The 21,174-nt window shown below is 43.5% G+C and overlaps 1 protein-coding gene across 1 annotated transcript in view; it reads right to left on the bottom strand.

Moving 5' to 3' along the window:
- Window positions 1–1,928: 1,928 nt before the first annotated feature.
- The window catches only part of LOC144493793 (regulating synaptic membrane exocytosis protein 3-like), a 56,132-nt gene continuing 36,886 nt past the window's right edge, over window positions 1,929–21,174 (bottom strand). Inside the window, exons 2-3 of the mRNA XM_078213288.1 lie at window positions 20,051–20,190; window positions 1,929–4,298 (exon numbers count right to left, since the gene is read on the bottom strand). Coding sequence (XP_078069414.1) covers window positions 4,080–4,298; window positions 20,051–20,190 — 359 coding nt within the window. The 3' untranslated portion in view covers window positions 1,929–4,079. The remainder of the gene's footprint in view (window positions 4,299–20,050; window positions 20,191–21,174) is intronic.

The following is a 21,174-nucleotide window of genomic DNA, read 5'->3' as shown; positions in this document are numbered from 1 at the left end:
GGATTTTGCCCACAACAGCCGTATTCCGGGTGCCTTATCCGGGCGTGAGCCTTCAGATTTGGGTCGGTGATTTACTTTGTGAGCGGGGGCAGAATGGATTTGTGGACGGTGGACGATTTGAAGGTGCCTTGCCCCGGGCGATAGCTTTCAGGCTCCTGTCGGTGATTAATTTAGTGAAGGGGGTGGGATGAATTTTCTAGCAGTGGCCGGGTTCTGGGTGTCTTCCGTGGGCTTGAGCCCTCAGATTCGGGTCGATGATTCTATTTCGTGCAGGAGGCGGGGAGAATTTTCGGGCGGTGGTCGGGTTCTGGGGACTTTTCACGGGCGTCAGCTTTCAGATTGGGGTTGGTGCTTTAATTCTGTTCAGTGGCGGGGTGGATTTGCTCACTGCCTGAACAAAACACAAGGATAAATGCTCATGCCCCGAGAAGGCACCCGGAAGCGGAGAGCGCCCGCAAATCAATCCTGCCCCCTTCACAAATTAATTCACTGATCCTATTCTGAAAACCCTTGGCCAGGGACATCACCCGGGACCCCGGCCAGAGTCCGCAAATGCCTTCACAAAATAAAAATACGACCCGAATTTGAAAGCTGACGCTCGCGGAATGCACCCGTAAAACGTCCACCATCCGCTAATCCATCCCACCCCCTGCCCACAATGTAAATCACTGACCCCAATCTGATAGCGGACGCCCGCGGAAGGCACCCGCAACTCCTCCACACTTCCATCAGAAAATAAAATCTTCAGCTTTCAGATTCGGATCGGTGATTGTATATTGTGAAGGGGAAAAACGTAAGGAATGCACACTTTAAAATGACTGCCTGGCACACAAAGTGTTAACTGGGAAAGGAACCATAAAACAGACAGCGGCTTCCACTTGGACAAAGATCACTTGAAATCAAACCCAACAGACAAGTCATTTAGAATCACAGACAGTGATTTAAAGTTAACAAACACCTCAGGAAGCCAAGCCAAGGATCGAGACATCTTTTAGATAAGGGAAAACTCGAGACAAAGGGAGTAGATTACTCATAGAAAGAGCGGGAAAATATGAATGCAGGAAAACCGATTAGCACCTGAATGAGCCTAAACCAACCATTGATAGCCACAGACATAGGAAATGTACCCATTCATAAGAACAATACTATGTTAAATGTTTGTATCTGCCTATAATGATGTGATAATGTTCAAATCTCCGGTCCATCGATTGTGTAAAAAGTATAAAGATGGACCGTTCCCGTCATTTTACTGAGAGAAGGTTTGCTACTGACTTGTTGTGCCTTGTCTCCACGGAGCTCCGTTGAATAAACTGTATTTTTGGAACCTTGAGATCCGACTACTGGTGGATTTTTCCCACAACAGTCACATTTGTTTTTTGCAAATTACTTTGAATTGGTGCCCTATTGTTTTACAAAGAGGAATATTTTCTATCTTGAAAAATACTTTGTTGTCTTCCTACCCACCGAAGAAGGCGGTTAAAAAATATTTAATTATTTAAATTTCATTTGTTTATCTACTGTCTCGTCCCCTCATGATCTTGAACATTTCTACCAAATCTCCTCTTAGCTTTCTTCTCTCCCAGGAGAACAGTCCCAACTTCTCCAATCTTTCCTCATAACTAAAATTCTCATCCCTGAAACTTTTCTTGTCAGCCTCTTCTGCAATCTCTCCAATGCATTCACATCCTTCAATGCCCTCTGCTTCTGCAGCTCTTTAAGAATTTTACGCATTTTATATTGTTTTCCTACCAAAATGCATCACCTTACCCTTTTACACATCTGCCACTTCATCTGCCAACTATCTGCCCACTCCACCAACTTGTCCTTCTGAAGTTCTCTCTTTGCTTCTCTTCTTTCCTGTTTTATTCGATTTCCTCTGTACTTTCCATATAGAGCTTGATTAATGAAAAAAGAAAACGTCTAAAGCTGACATGAAAAGTAAATTTTATTAAACATGTTTACATAATATGAGTCTGAAGTTCATTTAAAAGCACAGGGGAATGTTCAGACAACTGTTGCAGTTAGGAAGATACAACCCAAATCAGCTGCATTTGGCCACAATAAATGGAATGGGACCTATTTAAACTATTTCTTCAATTATTCCTGCTCAGCAGGTCAGGCAGTAATCAATCTTATCCACCCTGGAGGACAACAGATGAATTAAAGATCTGGTCAATTCACTCTATGCAGGCAGAGTACCTAAAGGTCCATTTTTTGTGTATACGTAATGCTTCTAACATCTGTTAGTGAGAGCTTACACCAAAATCCAAATAGGGTTATTTTTCTGTACTACATCAGCAATTATTTTTCAGAGAGGGTACAAAAAATTATTTCAATAAACATTCATACCAGACCTGAGCCTAGTTCAAATCAGCAAAACTTTGTTAACATAAATTAATGGCTTTGATTTCTTAATTATTTCTTTATATTAATAACAAGCAAACTGTACAAGTACATGCAACATACAAGCTGGCCTATGTGGAACTAACATACATATTAATTAACTCCTGTGTTGTTTCCCCCCTACAAAACATGCATGCAGTAATTGAACAGTTCCAGAGTCATGCTGTTCCACATCAGTGATCTGAAAATCAAAATGGTCCATGAGAGCAGGAGGAAGAAGGAAGAGAATTACCATCTGCATCAATGGGATTTCAAGGCTAATGGGACTTAAGGAAAAATGATTTTTTTTAAAAAAAGCAAATCGAAAGTTTGCTTTTCTTTCAAAAAATAATACATCTCACTGTAAAAAAATCAAGCACTGTGCTTGCAGTAATTCTGAAATAATGTAAACTGAAGTCAGATTAAAAAACACTAACATGTGCAGGAAACTTCAACTGTAATTTCCAGCAATTATCAAACTACTTGCATCATGCTCTAACTGGGGCAAATCAGAGTGCCTTGTGACACGTGATCAGGAAAATTCCCAGGTAAAGCTCAAACAGCTTATCCATTATTGATCAACACTTTGGGAAGTCAAATGTACAATTTTATACAGAGGTTATCTCAACTGCTTGTAATTATAGGAAAAGAATTGCATTACCAGAAACATCTTAGTGCCACAATCTCTGCAGAATATCAAGTCTGAAGCTGTTTTTAACAGTCCCCAGCACTGATCGCAGTTTCAAAACTTGTATTTTCATGCAAAACATCAGAAAACATAAAAATATTAATTCATAATGCAAACGTGTACCTGGTTTACAAAGAGAAAAACAATGGCAATTATGTGGCAAATGGCAAACAACAATTTGAGAATCTTTGCTTACAAGTATAATTGGTGCTGATCAAATTTGAATTTGAGTTTTCTGTAGTAACTCAAAATAAATCAATATTAACTGAGAGTCAGTGATATCTAGACACTGGCATTTTTTTGCACTGTTCTGTTGAACATCTTTTGTGAGGCTCACATAACTATGCACCCTTTAATAAGGGGGCAACAGGAAGGGACCCTGCCAGCATTGGAGTGGGGGAACAGTTGCAGAAGTTTGGCAAGGTTGTCAGTGATATCTAGATACTGGCATTTTTTGCACTGTTCTGTTGAACATCTTTTGTGAGGCTCACATAACTATGCACCCTTTAATAAAGGGACAACAGGAAGGGACCCTGCCAGCATTGGAGTGGGGGAACAGTTGCAGAAGTTTGGCGAGGTTTCAATACAACAGACAGCAGTGGACAAAGTGTGCGCAGAGAAACAAAATGTAACACTGTGAGGGTAACACTGTTTAAAGTTTCGACAGAAACATCAATGAACAATTCATTTTTTCTGATTCTTGTTATCTTTCCAGTTTGCTGTTATCTAATTGAAAACATTTAACATTTTTTTAGGTCAGAGTTCTGGTCTCAATCATTTAGCCTCTTATGGTTCCATTCAGTATTTGTCATGTGTGTTTGCCAATTCATGCCAGCATACATAAATACATACACAGATATCTATGTACCTTTTATGAGTTATGAAGCCCTATTTTTGTTTTTGAAACAGTACTATTGGCAAAACAAGAGTGATTGTCTGGCATCATATCTATAGTCTTGATCATATCTATAGTCAGCTTGTGATTTTTGTCCCGTTTGTGATCAGTTCACTATGACCTAACACAAGGAGGTCCACCTGAACTCTCAAGAGATGACTGGGAAGCTCTACGTGTGAGGGGAGTCAAGGTGGGGTCCACCAATGAAGATGTTGGAAACAGTTTGTACCAACCAATCACCATGCTGGATAGATCTAACTCTTCCAACAGAATCTGTGCCACTCCCATAAAACATTTGTGGTCCATACGGCCATAATCTCCCCAGACTATCACCTGTAAAATAATAAAGAAACAAAGTGAGGATACGCAAATAACTTTCCAATATTCATTTATTGACAGACCTATATATTTTGGTTGCTGTGCAATCTTACCATGATTATAAATAAGGCGTAACAATTGCAAGTACTCCAGTAATGAGGATGTCATTTAAATTTACTGCTGGCAATGGCCAACAGCTGCAAATAAAGGGACATTGGATTCAAGATACGTCAAAGGGAACGTCAAACCTTTTGGTTCCATAGCCCATTCAAATTACTGAAAATGCCCAACAACAGCTACATATCAGTTAAAAATAATTTGTTGGGATGGATTTGTCTGAACATAGGCAATAGAGCCTTCAAAATATCAGAAAGTGAGAGGGGTGAAAAGCAGGGAAACATGGTTTTTACAAAAAATAAAAATGACAATGGCAGCTTTTTCTACTGATGAGAGCTGGGAAGGATGCAGGGTTTAAGAATGTAATTGTTCTCTCTGGTGTTAATTACAGAGAATTTTATCTGATGATATAGAGAAAACAAGAATAAAAATCAAAGAGGGTGTGAAAGGAAACAATTCAGAAAATATATAGGATGGATATGTTGCCGGTGACGTTTAATAAGAATATTGCCCTTAGCCTGAGTGGCAGGCATAGCCGTTTCAGAGGGCATTTTAGAGTAAAACACGTTGCTGCGGATCTGTGATTTTCAAAAAAAAATTTGATGTGCCCAACGGGCAGAAAAACGGGAGGCGAACTTAGTTGGTTGAATTTCCGGCACTCTGTACTTCACAGAGTTCACCGGGGAATTCACGCTGGTAGTGGGGCGCGGGGCCTAACTCCATCCAAGACGTCAGCATCTGCAAGCTGAGGGGGACCTCTTGCGCATGCGCCAATATCCGAGTGGGGAGATTGGCGCAAGCGCACTGACCCTTCCCCATCATAAACAAAAGCAAATTACTGCGGATGTGAAATCTGAAACCAAAAGAGAAAATGCTGGAAAATCTCAGCAGGTCTGGCAGCTTTGACAAAGGGTCGTCTGGACTTTCAATGTCAGCTCTTTTCCCTCCTTACAGATGCCGCCAGACCTGCTGAGATTTTCCAGCATTTTCTCTTTTGGACCATTCCCCATCACCGCCCTCCTGATGGTTTCCCCGTTCTCCCAGCCGAGCACCAACCTCAAACACTCTCCCTGCCCCGATCGCCAGCCCTGACAACCCCTCCCCCCCCCACCCCCGATCACCAGTCCGGATCCCCCCCTCCCGCCGTCCCCCACCACCACTGATTGGCCTGGCCCCAGCCCAAAAGGTCCTGCTGCCCTAGGCCCCACCCCTGAACCACTGCCCAGTGCCCAGTGGCTGGCAGTGCCCCCCCCCGCACCCACCGACCACCCAAGGGGGGCCTCAATGGTCTCTGCCCCCACCAGTGAGGCCATCATGCCTGGCTCCCCCGAGATGCTTTAACCCCCGCTGGTGGGAACCTCCCTTAGCAGGGTCAGAAACATGAGCGAGCCCAGATGATACAGACCTGAGCTCCCGAATGAGATTCAAATGACGATTTCAATATTGCATTCGATCTCGCTCCAGGAAACAGTATGAGACTGATTACACCATAAAAGATGGCCTGGAAAAGTGGCTGGATGCTGGTCGTGATTCTCATTTCAGCCCTCCTGCAGATATTTCCCAGCCAGCTGTGCTACTCGAGCAGCGCAGCATGACAGGGAAATCATGCTCCTGGAGTCTTATGTCAGCCAGACCAGGTAAGGACAGCAGGTTATCATCCCAAAAGGAACCAGTTGGGTTTTTTGCGGCAATGATTTCATGATCATTTAATTCCGGCTTTTAAATTTAAAATTTGTTTTTTGCCATGGTGGGTCCTCAGAGAATTACCCTCGATCTCTCAATTACTAGTCGAGTGACAATACCACTACACCACCCCTCCACATTCATTGATATATTTATAAAACAGTATAAATGTTATGTTGCGTTCGTTATGTTCTATTTTTATTCCAGCTTGTCATGCAGTACAGCTTTGTAATTGTAAGGGGAAAATACAAGAAAAGCACACTTTAAAATGACTGCCTGGCACATAGAGTTAACTGGGAAAGGAGCCAAAAAAGCAGACACCGGCTCCCACTTATCAGAAATCACTTTAAATCAAAACCTAACAGACAAGTCATTTCTAAGTCACAGACAGTGACTCAGAGTAAACAAACACCTCAGGAAACCAAGCCGAGGGTCAAGACATCTTTTAAGATAAGGAAAACCCTAAACAAAGGGAATAGATTAGCCATAGGAAGGGCGGGAAAATATGAATGCGAGGAAACCAATTAACACCTGAATGAGCTGAAACCAACCATTGATAGATACAGACATAAGGAAATGTACCCATTCATAAGAACAATACTATGTTAAATGTCTATATCTGTTTGTACCTGCCTAAACGATGTGATAATGTTCAAATCACCGGTCCATCCATTGTGTAAAGAGTATAAAGATGGACCGCTCCCGACATTTTACCGAGAGGTGGTCTACTACTGACTTGTGCCTTGTCTCCCGGAGCTCCGTTGAATAAAGTGTGTTCTCTGAATCTCGAAGTCTGACTACTAGTGGATTTTTCCCACAACAAATTGGCGTAGTCGGCTAGGATCCTATTACTGGTGAGATCGATTGGCCACGATCGCAACCGGGGTAGAGATCGCGGAATCTGAGAGTCAGACTGGATCAGAAAATACAGTTTACAAGGGGGAAATATTTGTACTGTGTATTTGTTATAGTGATAAGTACTAACTGCTGATAGTAATAAGTAACTGTGATTTGTGCTGTTCGACAAAAGGACAAGGTAGTGCCTGAGATCTTGATAGACTGTGGGAAGGGAGAATTAATTTGGCCAAGACAGGACGGTCGAAAAACTAGAATAGGGAAACTCACAAGTCACCTCGAAACCATTGAGGTGGCCACAGTCACCACCAGAAAATGGGAGTTAGAGACAGGAGGGTTCGGAGCCATCTGTGCTTCCGTTCCCAGAGTATGGGCTGAAACAAAGTTAGATACCGGTTTGACCAAAACGGACCCAATAAAGGTACCGGGACCAGAGCATAAGCCACACCGACAATACCCAATCAAACCAGAAGCAGAGAAACGTGTAGTAGAGATTGTTAAAGGGTTAGTGGAAAGAGGGATCCTGAGAGAAACCACAAGCACCACTAACTCCCCAACATGGAGAGTGAACAAACCTGACGGAAGCTATAGGCTCACAATAGATTACACCGGACATAATAAAGTCACGTCCAAGCTGCACCCCATTGTAGCAAGCCCTTCGACAATCCTGAATGGACTGTCACAGGAGCATAAAATATTTACAGTACTGGACATAGCTAATGGATTCTGGTCCTTACCATTGGACCCTGAATCCCAAGACAAATTCGCATTTACAGTGGGAGACAGGACCCGTTTACCACAGGGATTCCACAACAGCCCCACTATGAGTGATGAGTGACATCCTAAACAGGGTAGAACTGCCAGAGGGTAGCACGACCCTACAATATGTAGACGACATCCTAATAACTTCAGAGTCCAAGTCAGGACATCAAGAAGCCTTATATTTAGTGCTGAACGAATTAAAAGCCGCGGGGTTGAAGGTCAGCCCCAAAAAGGCGCAGATCGGGAAATCACAGGTCCTATACCTAGGGCACCTTATATCCCAAGGACTTAAAGAAATGCCGGTGGACAGGAAAGAGGCAATACAACAGATGCCGCGACCCGTTAACATAAGAGGGGTTAGAAAGGTGCTAGGACTATTCAACTACAGTCGGAGTTTCATCCAAGGGTTCTCAAAACTCGCAGAACCCATACAGAGACTCGTTAAAGGGGGGAAGCCAGCTTTAGATCCCGTAGACTGGGGACCCGAGCAAGAAGAGGCTTACAATAAACTAAAAACAGAACTAATATCAGCCCCTGGACTAAGATTACCCGATCTTAACAAGGACTTCCACATTCATTGTAATAATGAGGAAGGGTTCTATTCCGCAGTCGTAACACAGGACCATGGCGACAGAAAGAGACCCATAGGGTATTATTCCACCGCAGAAGGGCCGCTAGTCACCGGGCTGCCAAGGTGCATAGCCGCCTTGGATTGTGCCACCTGGGCCGTAGAGATTAGCGAGCCAGTAATCATGGCAGGGAATATAATCCTTCACACCAAACACACCTTGGTGGAAATGCAGAATAGTAACTCGGGCTATTAGCAAGGAATTCTGCGCTGACTGGGAAACTGCGGGCACAATGGGATCCTCACTGGGATCTGTGTTCCTTGGAGCTTTATCTCTGTTTGGGGGGGGGCGGGGGGGGGGGGGGGGTTCAGCCGGGGTAAAAGATTGTTTGTGGACTAACAGTCCTGGGAAACAGCACTTCAAAAGCACTGGAGGCTGTTAACCAAGAAATGGCACAGCAGACACGATACGCTGGGGATCTAATATACAACAAGGGGGAGTATGTGCAATCATATGCAATAAATGCATCCATGTCACAGATGAGTCTTACAACATTACACAGGTCATCAATGACATCAGGAAACAACTTGATAGCTTCAGACAGGGATCCAAGAGAGGAAGTAGTTGGCTGGCATGGCTAGTGGATATGATCCACCTGTTACATGGATTGGTCATACTCATTGCAATTATAATTGTCTGTTGTCTGACTATTGGATGCCTTAAAGTCTGTTTTAAAATAATGTTGACGAGAATTGTGCCAGGAGCCAGTGTGTACATCGAAGAAGAGCCCCTCATGAAGATCCCCGAAGACATCAGAAGAAACGAAGAAGGAGAGAAGAACGAAAATTTGTATATGTGAATGTATAATTGTTGGTCGAGGGATTGTTGACGCTATAATCCGACCAAAAGGAGGGACTGTAACGGGAAAAACTTTAAAATGACTGCCTGACACACAGAGTTAACTGGGAAAGGAACCATAAAACAGACACCGGCTTCCACTTAGACAAAGATCACTTGAAATCAAACCCATCAGACAAGTCATTTAGAATCACAGACAGTGATTTAAAGTTAACAAACACCTCAGGAAGCCAGCCAAGGATCGAGACATCTTTTAGATAAGTGAAAACCCGAGACAAAGGGAGTAGATTACTCATAGAAAGAGCGGGAAAATATGAATGCAGGAAAACCGATTAGCACCTGAATGAGCCGAAACCAACCATTGATAACCACAGACATAGGAAATGTACCCATTCATAAGAACAATACTATGTTAAATGTTTGTATCTGCCTATAACGATGTGATAATGTTCAAATCTCTGGTCCATCTATTGTCTAAAAAGTATAAAGATGGACCGTTCCCGTCATTTTACTGAGAGAAGGTTTGCTACTGACTTGTGCCTTGTCTCCACGGAGCTCAGTTGAATAAACTGTATTTTTGGAACCTTGAGGTCTGACAAATAGTGGCATTTTTCCCACAACAGAGACCTACATGAAGTCTTCACAAGGAGGAATTTCAAGATGAATTGGGCAAATTTCAAGGCTTGAAAGCCAATGTTCATTCTGGAAAAAATGCCTTATTCATTTCATGTGAAGGTAGAGACTGAACTTAGATTAGAAGATTTGGGCATCAAATGCAATTTGTGGAGTGGGAAGCTTCCATTGTGCCAGTGGTCAAACTCGATATGACCTTACAAATATGCGGAGACTACAAAGTAACGGTAAGCTGGGCAGTGAAATTAGATAGGTACCGTATACCTAAAATAAAGGACTTGTATGCAAAGTTGGCTGGGGATCTAATATACAACAAGTTAGACACAAGTCAGTTGGAACTGGAAATTTCCAGGAAATTTGTCACTATTAACACACATAAGAGCCTGTATCAGTGCACCAGATTGCCATTTGGAGTTTTGTCGTCTTGTGCAATTTTTCAATGCACAATGGAAATTTTTTTGCAAGATTTGCCTAAAGTAGGGGCGGCACGGTAGCCCAGTGGTTAGCACTGCTGCTTCACCCAGGGACCTGGGTTCAAATCCCGGCTCGGGTCACTGTCTGTGTGGAGTTTGCACATTCTCCCTGTGTCTGTGTGGGTTTCCTCCAGGTGCTCCGGTTTCCTCCCACAGTCCAAAGATGTGCGGGCTAGGTTGATTGGCCATTCTAAATTGCCCCTTAGTGTCCCGGGATGCATAGTTAGAGGGATTAGTGGATAAATATGTAGGGATATAGGGATAGGGCCTGGGTGGGATTGTGGTTGGTGCAGACTTGATGGGCCGAATGGCCTCTTTCTGCACTGTAGGATTCTAGTCATTTATTTGGATGATGATCACAGAAGCCACAGAAGAGGAGAATCTAACTAACCTGGAAGAGGTTTTAAAAAGGTTCCAAAAAGCTGGAGTAAGACAAGAGGGAAGAAAGCAAAATATTGCGGATGATGGAATCTGAAACAAAAACAAAAAATGCTGGAAAATCTCAGCAGGTCTGTCAGAATCAATGGAGAGAGAATAGAGCCAATGTTTTGAGTCTGAATGGCCCTTCACTAAAGAGAGAGAAGTGTTTGGATTTGATGGATGCATACGGATTACACCCGATTACACCAACCCAAAGAATACATCCAAAGAGTCCTTCCTTGCAATGATAAATTATTATAGATGATTCATTACAAACTTTTACATGATACTGACACCTCTATATTGGAGGACCCATAAAATGCATGATTGGTCAGAAACACCCATTGGCAACACTTCAGGGACCTTAACTTATGTAGAGAAGGCATACACACAAATCAAGAAAGACTATTTGGATTTGTCAGCTTCAGGATAAAACAGATTGTTTATGGGTGGCATTTTGCCGTAATCACTGATTATAAACATAGGGCTGTTTAGAGAAAATAAGGCAATCCCTCCAATAATGTCTGCAAAGATGCAGCTTTATTTTTGGTAACCTATGAATACACCTTCCAACACCGACCAGGGACACAAATGCAGACAGCTTGAACCTTCTCCCATTGTCAGAAAGTAGGCTGTCTGCAGCAGTGCCACAAGAAATTATCTTGTTAGCCATGAATTTCCTTCATAAATTACCTGTGTCTGTGCTGCAGATCAAAGAGGTGGAAGTTCAAGGTAAAATGCTAAAAAAGCATTTTGATCACTTGAGAAGAAGGGATTCACAGATGACTGCTCCAGTTATACCTGCCAGTAATGTTGTCAGTGCAGTTGATGTTGTCTACATGGACTTCAGCAAGGCCTTTGACAAGGTACCGCATAGTAGGTTGTTGCATAAAGTTAAATCTCACAGGATCCAGGGCGAGGTATCTAAATGGATACAAAATTGGCTTCTTGACAGAATGTGGAGATGCTGGCGTTGGACTGGGGTAAACACAGCTGTGTTTACTCCAGTCCAACGCCGGCATCTCCACATCATGACTACCATCGACACCGCAAACTGCCGGCTCCAAGTGGAGAGGATCTCCAAGAAGATCGCACAGAGCGACACATCTTGCTGTTCTTGACAGAAGCCAGAGGATGGTTGTAGAGAGTTGTTTTTCAAACTGGAGGCCTGTGACCAGCGGTGTGCCTCAGGGATCAGCGCTGGGCCCGCTGTTTTTGTCATTTATATTAAATATTTGGATGAGAATATAGGAGGCATGGTTAGTAAGTTTGCAGATGACACCAAGATTGGTGGCATGGTGGACAGTGAGGAAGGTTATCTCCAATTGCAGCGGGATCTTGATCAATTGGGCCAGTGGGCTGACGAATTGGCAGATGGAGTTTAATTTAGATAAATGCGAGGTGATGCATTTTGGTAGATTGAACCAGGGCAGGACTTACTCAGTTAATGGTAGGGTGTTGGGGAGAGTTATAGAACAAAGAGGTCAAGGGGTACATGTTCATAGCTCCTTGAAAGTGGAGTCACAGGTGAACAGAGTGGTGAAGAAGGCATTCGGCATGCTTGGTTTCATCGGTCAGAACATTGGATACAGGAGTTGGGACGTCTTGTTGAAGTTGTACAAGATATTGGTAAGGCCACACTTGGAATACTGTGTGCAATTCTGGTCACCCTATTATAGAAAGGATATCATTAAACGAGAAAGAGTGCAGAAAAGATTTACTAGGATGCTACCAGTACTTGATGGATTGAGTTATAAGGAGAGGTTGAATAGACTGGGACTTTTTTCTCTGGAGCATAGGAGGCTGAGGCGTGACCTTATAGAGGTCTATAAAATAATGAGGGGCATAGACAAGGTAGATAGTCAATATCTTTTCCCAAAGGTAGGGGAGTCTAAAACTAGAGGGCAAAGGTTTAAGGTGAGAGGGGAGAGATACAAAAGTGTCCAGAGGGGCAATTGTTTCACACAGAGGGTGGTGAGTGTCTGGAACAAGCTGCCAGAGGTAGTAGTAGAGGCGGGTACAATTTTATCTTTTAAAATAGATAGTTACATGGGTATGATGGGTATAGAGGGACATGGGCCAAATGCAAGCAATTGGGATTAGTTGAGGGGTTTTTAAAAAAGGGTGACATGGACAAGTTGGGCCGAAGGCCCTGTTTCCATGCTGTAGACCTCTATGAGTCTATGACTCTATGAACAAGTCAACCTGAGGAAGGGTCAATTAGCATTCCTGCAGGAACTGACGAATTAACAAGCATAGATGTACCTTAACAAGGTGAGAGTCCAATTTCTGAAAATCAAACTGAAGCCATCTCTGCTGTGGAGACACCACCTACATCACTCCCAGAGGAAGAGAAAGACCCTTGACAGATTGAGCTAATTATGATGGACTGTGTTAAAGAACTTGTTTATTGTTGTTTTATTGTAAATACTTTAACTTTTGTTTGTATATGGTAATAAGAGACTTAAGGGACAGGGATGTAATAGTGAGCCTCTTTTAAGGAGTGAGGTTTTGGGTTTGTCATGTGACGTTCCCAGTCAGTCTGTGGTTGTATGTGGTTTGTATCATATTTCTTGCACACTGTACATAGTATATTTGTTACAATAAATAGTTTGTTCAGTTACTAAACTTGGTGATTGCCAATCCCTTGAGATATCATCGCTGGAGGTGACAAAACCTACTGTTCAGATGAACAAAAAACAAAACTCGTTGTTTGTCTAATTTTTGTTGAACATTGCTGTGTACCAGTTATCCATATGTCTGCCCACAAAATAACTTAAGTAATACTTTGTGAAGTAATTTGACTTGCCCTCACTAGTCGAGTTGACAAGGGGGAACTAGTCAATGAGGTCTCTTTGGACTTTCAGAAAGCGTTTGACAAAGTCCCTCACAAGAGATTAAAGCACATGGGATTGGGGGAAGTGTATTGAGATGGATAGAAAACTGGTTGGCAGAGAGGAAACAAAGAGTAGGAATGAATGGGTGCTTTTCAAATTGGCTGGCAGTAACTAGTGGAGTGCCACAGGGATCGGAGCTGAGACCCCAGCTATTCACAATATATATTAATGATTTGGATGAGGGAACAAAATATAACGTCTCAAAGTTTGCAGATGATACCAAGTTGGATGGGAGGGTGATCTTCTCCTATCTTCTACGTTTCTATGCTTCTCACAGCAAGAACAGTGCCAAATAAGCGTTACAGCACGGAACAGGCCCTTCGGCCCAACTTGTCCATGCCGCCCCTTTTTTAACCACTAAGCTAGTCCCAATTGCCCGCATTTGGCCCATATCCCTCTATACCCATCTTACCCATGTAACTGTCTAAATACTCTATAAAAGACAAAATTGTATCTGCCTCTACTACCTCTGGCAGCTTGTTCCAGAAACTCACCACCTGTATGTGAGAAAATTACCCCTCTGGACCCTTTTACCTATGCCCTCTAGTTTTAGATTCCCCTCCCTTTGGGAAAAGATATTGACGATCTAGCTGAGCTATGCCCCTCATTATTTATTATTGATAGACCTCTAAGATCACCCCTAAGCCTCCTATGCTCCAGAGAAAAATGTCCCAGTCTATCCAGCCTCTCCTTATAACTCAAACCATCAAGTACTGGTAGCATCCTAGTAAATACTTTCTACACTTTCTAGTTTAATAATATCATTTCTATAATAGGGTGACCAGAACTGTACTCAGTATTCCAAGTGTGGCTTTATCAATGTCTTGTACAACTTCAACAAGACGTCCCAACTCCTGTATTCAATTTTCTGACCAATGAAACCAAGTAAGCCGAATGCCTTCTTCACCTCCCTGTCCACCTGTGACTCCACTTTCAAGGAGCTATGAAACTGTACCCCCGGATCTCTTTGTTCCATAAAGAACAACGAACAAAGAACAGTACAGCACAGGAAACAGGCCCTTCGGCCCTCCAAGCCTGTGCCGCTCCTTGGTCCAACTAGACCAATCGTTTGTATCCCTCCATTCCCAGGCTGCTCATGTGACTAGCCAGGTAAGTCTTAAACGATGTCAGCGTGCCTGCCTCCACCACCCTACTTGGCAGCGCATTCCAGGCCCCCACCACCCTCTGTGTAAAAAACGTCCCTCTGATATCTGAGTTATACTTCGCCCCTCTCACCTTGAGCCGGTGACCCCTCGTGATCGTCACCTCCGACCTGGGAAAAAGCTTCCCACTGTGCACCCTATCTATACCCTTCATAATCTTGTACACCTCTATTAGATCTCCCCTCATTCTCCGTCTTTCCAGGGAGAACAACCCCAGTTTACCCAATCTCTCCTCATAGCCAAGACCCTCCATACCAGGCAACACCCTGGTAAACCTTCTCTGCCCTCTCTCCAATGCCTCCACGTCCTTCTGGTAGTGCGGCGACCAGAACTGGATGCAGTACTCCAAATGTGGCCTAACCAGCGTTCTATACAGCTGCATCATCAGACTCCAGCTTTTATACTCTATACCCCGTCCTATAAAGGCAAGCATACCATATGCCTTCTTCACCACCTTCTCCACCCGTGTTGCCACCTTCAAGGATTTGTGGACTTGCACACCTCGGTCCCTCTGTGTTTCTATACTCCTGATGACTCTGCCATTTATTGCATAACTCCTCCCTACATTATTTCTTCCAAAATGCATCACTTCGCATTTATCCGGATTAAACTCCATCTGCCACCTCTCCGCCCAATTTTCCAGCCTATCTATATCCTGCTGTATTGCCCGACAATGCTCATCGCTATCCGCAAGTCCAGCCATCTTCGTGTCATCTGCAAACTTGCTGATTACACCAGTTACACCTTCTTCCAAATCATTTATATATATCACAAATAGCAGAGGTCCCAGTACAGAGCCCTGCGGAACACCACTGGTCACAGACCTCCAGCCGGAAAAAGACCCTTCGACCACTACCCTCTGTCTCCTATGGCCAAGCCAGTTCTCCACCCATCTAGCCACTTCTCCTTGTATCCCATGAGCCTTAACCTTCTTAACCAACCTGCCATGTGGGACTTTGTCAAATGCCTAACTGAAATCCATATAGACGACATCCACGGCCCTTCCTTCATCTACCGTTTTTGTCACTTCCTCAAAAAACTCCACCAAATTTGTAAGGCACGACCTCCCTCTTACAAAACCATGCTGTCTGTCACTAATGAGATTGTTCCGTTCGAAATGCACATACATCCTGTCTCTAAGAATCCTCTCCAACAACTTCCCTACCACGGATGTCAAGCTCACCGACCTATAATTTCCCGGGTTATCCCTGCTACCCTTCATAAACAACGGGACCACATTCGCTATCCTCCAATCCTCAGGGACCTCACCCGTGCCAAAAGAAGCGACAAAGATTTCCGTCAGAGGCCCAGCAATTTCATCTCTCGTCTCCCTGAGCAGTCGAGGGTAGATGCCATCAGGCCCTGGGGCTTTGTCAGTTTTAATGTTCCCTAAAAAACCTAACACTTCCTCTCTTGTAATGGAGATTTTCTCTAACGTGTCAACACCTCCCTCCGAGACACTCCCGGTTAACACGCCCCTCTCCTTCGTGAATACCGATGCAAAATATTCATTTAGGATCTCCCCTATTCCCTTGGGTTCTAAGCATAATTCCCCTTCTTTGTCCCTGAGAGGACCGATTTTCTCCCTGACAACTCTTTTGTTCCTAACGTATGAATAGAATGCTGTAGGATTCTCCTTAATCCTGCCTGCCAAGAACATCTCGTGACCTCTTTTTGCCCTTCTAACTCCCCGTTTGAGTTCTTTCCTACTCTCTCTGTATTCCTCCAGAGCTCCATCTGTTTTCAGTTGCCTGGACTTAACGTACGCCTCCCTTTTCATATTAATCAGATCCTCAATTTCCCTGGTTATCCACGGCTCTCGAATCCTACCTTTCCTATCTTTCCTTTTTACAGGCACATGCCTATCCTGCAGCCTTATCAATAGTTCCTTAAAAGACTCCCACATGCCAGACGCGGACTTACCCTCGAACATCCTCTCCCAATCAACATCCACCAATTCCTGCCTAATCCGGCTATAGTTAGCCTTCCCCCAATTTAGCATCCTGCCCGTAGGACAGCACTCATCCTTGTCCATTACTATCCTAAAGTTAACAGAGTTGTGGTCACTATTTGCCACATGTTCCCCTACCGAAACTTTGACGACCTGACCGGGCTCATTTCCCAGAACTAGGTCCAGTATAGCCCCCTCTCTAGTCGGGTTATCTACATACTGTTCCAAAGAACCTTCCAGTACGCATTTTACAAATTCCTCCCCGTCCGGACCCCCGCTCTAAGCACTTTCCAGTCTGTGCCAGGGAAATTAAAGTCCCCCACTACAACAACCCTATTTTTTCTGCACCTATCCAGAATCTCCTAACATATCCTTTCCTCCACTTCCCGTGGGCTGTTGGGTACACCCCCAGCATAGTGACTGCACCCTTCCTGTTTCTGAGTTCCACCCACAGCGACTCAGTACATGACCCCTCTAAGTTGTCTACCCTCTGCACCGCGGTAATATGCTCCTTAACTAATATCGCTACTCCCCCACCTTTTTTAGCCCCTCCTCTGTCTCGCCTAAAACACTTATACCCCGGAATATTCAGCTGCCAGTCCTGTCCTTTTAACCAAGTTTCCGTCACCGCAACCACATCCAAATTCCGCATAAGCATTAAGGCCCTACGTTTGTCTGTTTTACCCGTTACGCTCCTCGCATTGAAGCAGATGCACTCCAGACCTCCAGGCCCACTCAGGTCATCCTCCTCCAGAGTGCTCCTCTTCTTAGCTAGCCTTGCCCTGGCCCCCAGCTCAACCCCAGCCTCAGTATTTACTGACCTACTGTTTTGTTCCCCACCCCCCTGCCACACTAGTTTAAATCCTGCCGAAACACTCTAGCAAAACTCCCAGCCAGGATATTTGCCCCCTTCCAGTTAAGGTGTAACCCATCCTTTCTGTACAGTTGCCATCCTGACTTGAAGATTTCCCAGTTATCTATGAATTTAAAACCCTCCCTCTTGCACCAGTCCTTTAGCCACGCGTTCAACTGTAGAATCTCCCTGTTCCGAGCCTCACTTGCACTAGACACCGGGAGCAGTCCAGAGATTGCTACCCTGGAGGCCTTACTTTTTAGCCTAGCACCCAACTCCCTGAATTTCTCTCGTATGACCCCCCTGCTCTTCCTACCTACATCATTTTCACCAATGTGTATAATCACATCCGTTTGACTACCTTCCTTTTTAAATATGCTTCCTACCCTCTCGGAGACATCCAGTACCCCGGCACCAGGGAGGCAGACTACCATCCTGGATTCTCGTTCACTCCTGTCCGTGCCTCTAACCATTGCGTCCCCCACAACTATCGCTCTCCTAAACCCCTTCTTTCCCTTCCGGACCCCTGAGCCTGTCTCCGTGGAGGCGATCTGGTCCTCGTGGCTCACCCCTGGAGGGTTATCCCCCTCCACAGAATCCAAAACAATATACCTATTTTGGAGGGGGACAACCACAGGGGATCCCTCCACAGACTGCTCACTCCCTTCTCTTCTCCCATCTGTTGCCCATCCCTTTCTTTTATGGGAGACTGCCACTGGGGTACTTTCTGGCACATCACCCTTCTGACTATTACCCCTCCTAACTGTGACCCACGTGTCTTCCTTCCGAGACCCTGGTGTCACTACCTGACTATAACTTTTATCTATTAATCTCTCATTTTCCCTAACTAAACTGAGTTCATCGAGCCTCAGCTCCAGCTCCCTTACACGATCCTTCAGGAGTTGTAGTTCCACACATCTGGCACAGATATGGACTTCCGGGAGGCAAGTTGTCTCCAGGAACTCCCACATCCCACACCGAATGCTGTATACTGGCCTCCCACTCATACCAGCCATGTCCTTTTTAGTTTTTGGGAGATAAAACAAAAAAGGGGGTGTAACAGAAGAAAAACAAACAACCTTCCTTGCCTTTGCCGAAGCCCTGACGCCAAAGCCCTTACAGCTTACACTCTGCTCCCTGCTCACTCCACTGCCCGCTCCAGACGCTGCCCGCTCAAAAGTGCGGCCTGCTTTTAAACCCTCCAAAAAACCTTCCCCAGGCTGCTCCTGGGCCTACTCCCTGTTTTGAAAAAAACCCCTCCTTTTTAAATTAGCCCTTTTTAAACCTTCCCCAGGCTGCTCCTGGGCCTACTCCCTGTTTTGAAAAAAAACCTCCTTTTTAAATTAGCCCTTTTTAAACCTTCCCAGGCTGCTCCAACTGAGATTAAATCCAAACAAACTGAGATTAAATCCAAAACTGATATTAAATCCAAACAACTGATATTAAATCCAAACAACTGAGATTAAATCCAAACAAACTGAGATTAAATCCAAAACTGATATTCAATCCGAACAACTGAGATTAAACCCAAACTGATATTAAATCCAAACAACTGATATTAAATCCAAACAACTGACATTAAATCCAAACAACTGACATTAAATCCAACCAAACTGAGATTAAATCCAAAACTGATATTCAATCCGAACAACTGAGATTAAACCCAAACTGATATTAAATCCAAACAACTGATATTAAATCCAAACAACTGAGATTAAACCCAAACTGATATTAAATCCAAACAACTGATATTAAATCCAAACAACTGATATTAAATCCAAACAACTGACATTAAACCCAAACAACTGACATTAAATCCAAACAACTGACATTAAATCCAACCAAACTGAGATTAAATCCAAACAACTGAGATTAAACCCAAACTGATATTAAATCCAAACAACTGATATTAAATCCAAACAACTGAGATTAAACCCAAACAACTGCGATTAAACCCAAACTGATATAACTCTCCCCAACGCCCTACCATTAACTGAATAAGTCCTGCCCTGGTCCGATCTATCAAAATGCATCACCTCGCATTTATCTAAATTAAATTCCATTTAAGGTAAAAGGGTCCAGAGGGGCAAATTGTGGTTTCTTTAAGACTTTATATTCCAGACAAAGAAAGGATAGAGGTGCATTTAAGCAAGAACTAATTCATCAATTTAATCTGGAGTTTATACTTGTTTCTGCATCAGGTTTGCTGTTGTCATCAGAAATGGTGATGGAACACAGAGTGAAGTCTGAAGAATTGAATGATTTCATTAAATCTCACTCTCTATAAAAAAACATTCCAGAATACTGAAGTTGCTTCTTAGATGCAAGTTTCTTCTAAAAAAAATCTATGTGGCCACGTAAAGATGATTGGCGATCAGATTTCCAAATCAGTTGAGTTCATACATTGTTACCTACATGTCCATCACTTGCTGTGACTTTCAGGAAGACATTTAAAATGAACATAATTTTGAGGGTTGAGTATTCACTGACTTTGGGTAATAGAGTGGCCAAAGCATATCAACAAAATACTGACCTGCAACACTTTACCCTGTGGACTTTCTGCAAACAGTAATGACTGTTGATAGAGTGGATCAAGTGTTTTCCGTGCGATTTTTGTCTTCTTTTTGGCTATGCACACACCATTCTCCAGCAGGTACACTTTGACATAAGGAGCTGCAAAATAATTAAATTTATATTTTAGAAATGCCCCATTTAATAACCAAAACCAAATCAATGGTGACATGACCCTGTTATCACCAGGGGAAAGGGGTGAACTGGCTCCCTTCTGCACAAATTTCTGGGTTGGTCACAACAAGGATTTCAATTTCAATCTTGCTTATGATGATAAGTTCAGGGAGGTACCCTGAAAAATGGGCCACTGAACCATGCTTTTAGGGTTCACATACAAACAAAAGAGTGAGGAGCAAGAATAGGCCATCATCCCCTCACACCTGCTCCACCATTTAATAAGATCATAGCCTATCTGATATAGTAACCTTGCAGCTGCATTCTGCTATCTTCGATTGTCTGTTACCCCCTTGCTTACCAAGAACCTACCCACCTCTGCCTTAAAAATATTCAAAGACTCTGCTTCCACCACCTTTCCAGATAATGTTACAGAGGCTCACATCCCTCAGAGAAAAGATTTTGCCTCATCTCCACTTTAAATGGGTGACCCCTTTGTTCAGTCTGGGAGGTGTTTTATCAATGCCAGTTTTTCTCTTTGTGGTCAATTTAAATAGCCACAAACAAACTATCCGTTTTTAGGTAGCAAATTTAATGGATTATAAATAAAGCTGAACCAGGAGGAGGATAAATAGGTTGTTTATCCTCCTCCTGGTTGAGCTTTCTTTACAATCCATTAAATTTGCTACCTGAAAAGGGATAATTTGTGGCTATTTAAATTGACCACAAAGAGAAAAACTGGCATTGATAAAACACCTCCCATGGCCACAGAATGTCAGTAGCACTTTAGTCATTATACACTTTAGCAATGTAGTTGCAGCTGTAAAGTTTACTTGATACAGCTCTCCAACATCAAACCTGTGCATTCATAGAAAACAAAGTAAGATTCTAAATCTTGTTTACTTTCTGATGATTATCTCAGAGCAGAATTCCCAATATACTTGATCAGTACCCAAGTCCACCCTGATATTG

Source organism: Mustelus asterias, chromosome 5 (assembly GCF_964213995.1).
Source record: "Mustelus asterias chromosome 5, sMusAst1.hap1.1, whole genome shotgun sequence".
Lineage (NCBI taxonomy): Eukaryota > Metazoa > Chordata > Chondrichthyes > Carcharhiniformes > Triakidae > Mustelus > Mustelus asterias.
Note: the sequence above shows the minus strand (reverse complement) of the source record. Positions and strands in the feature narration are given on the sequence as shown.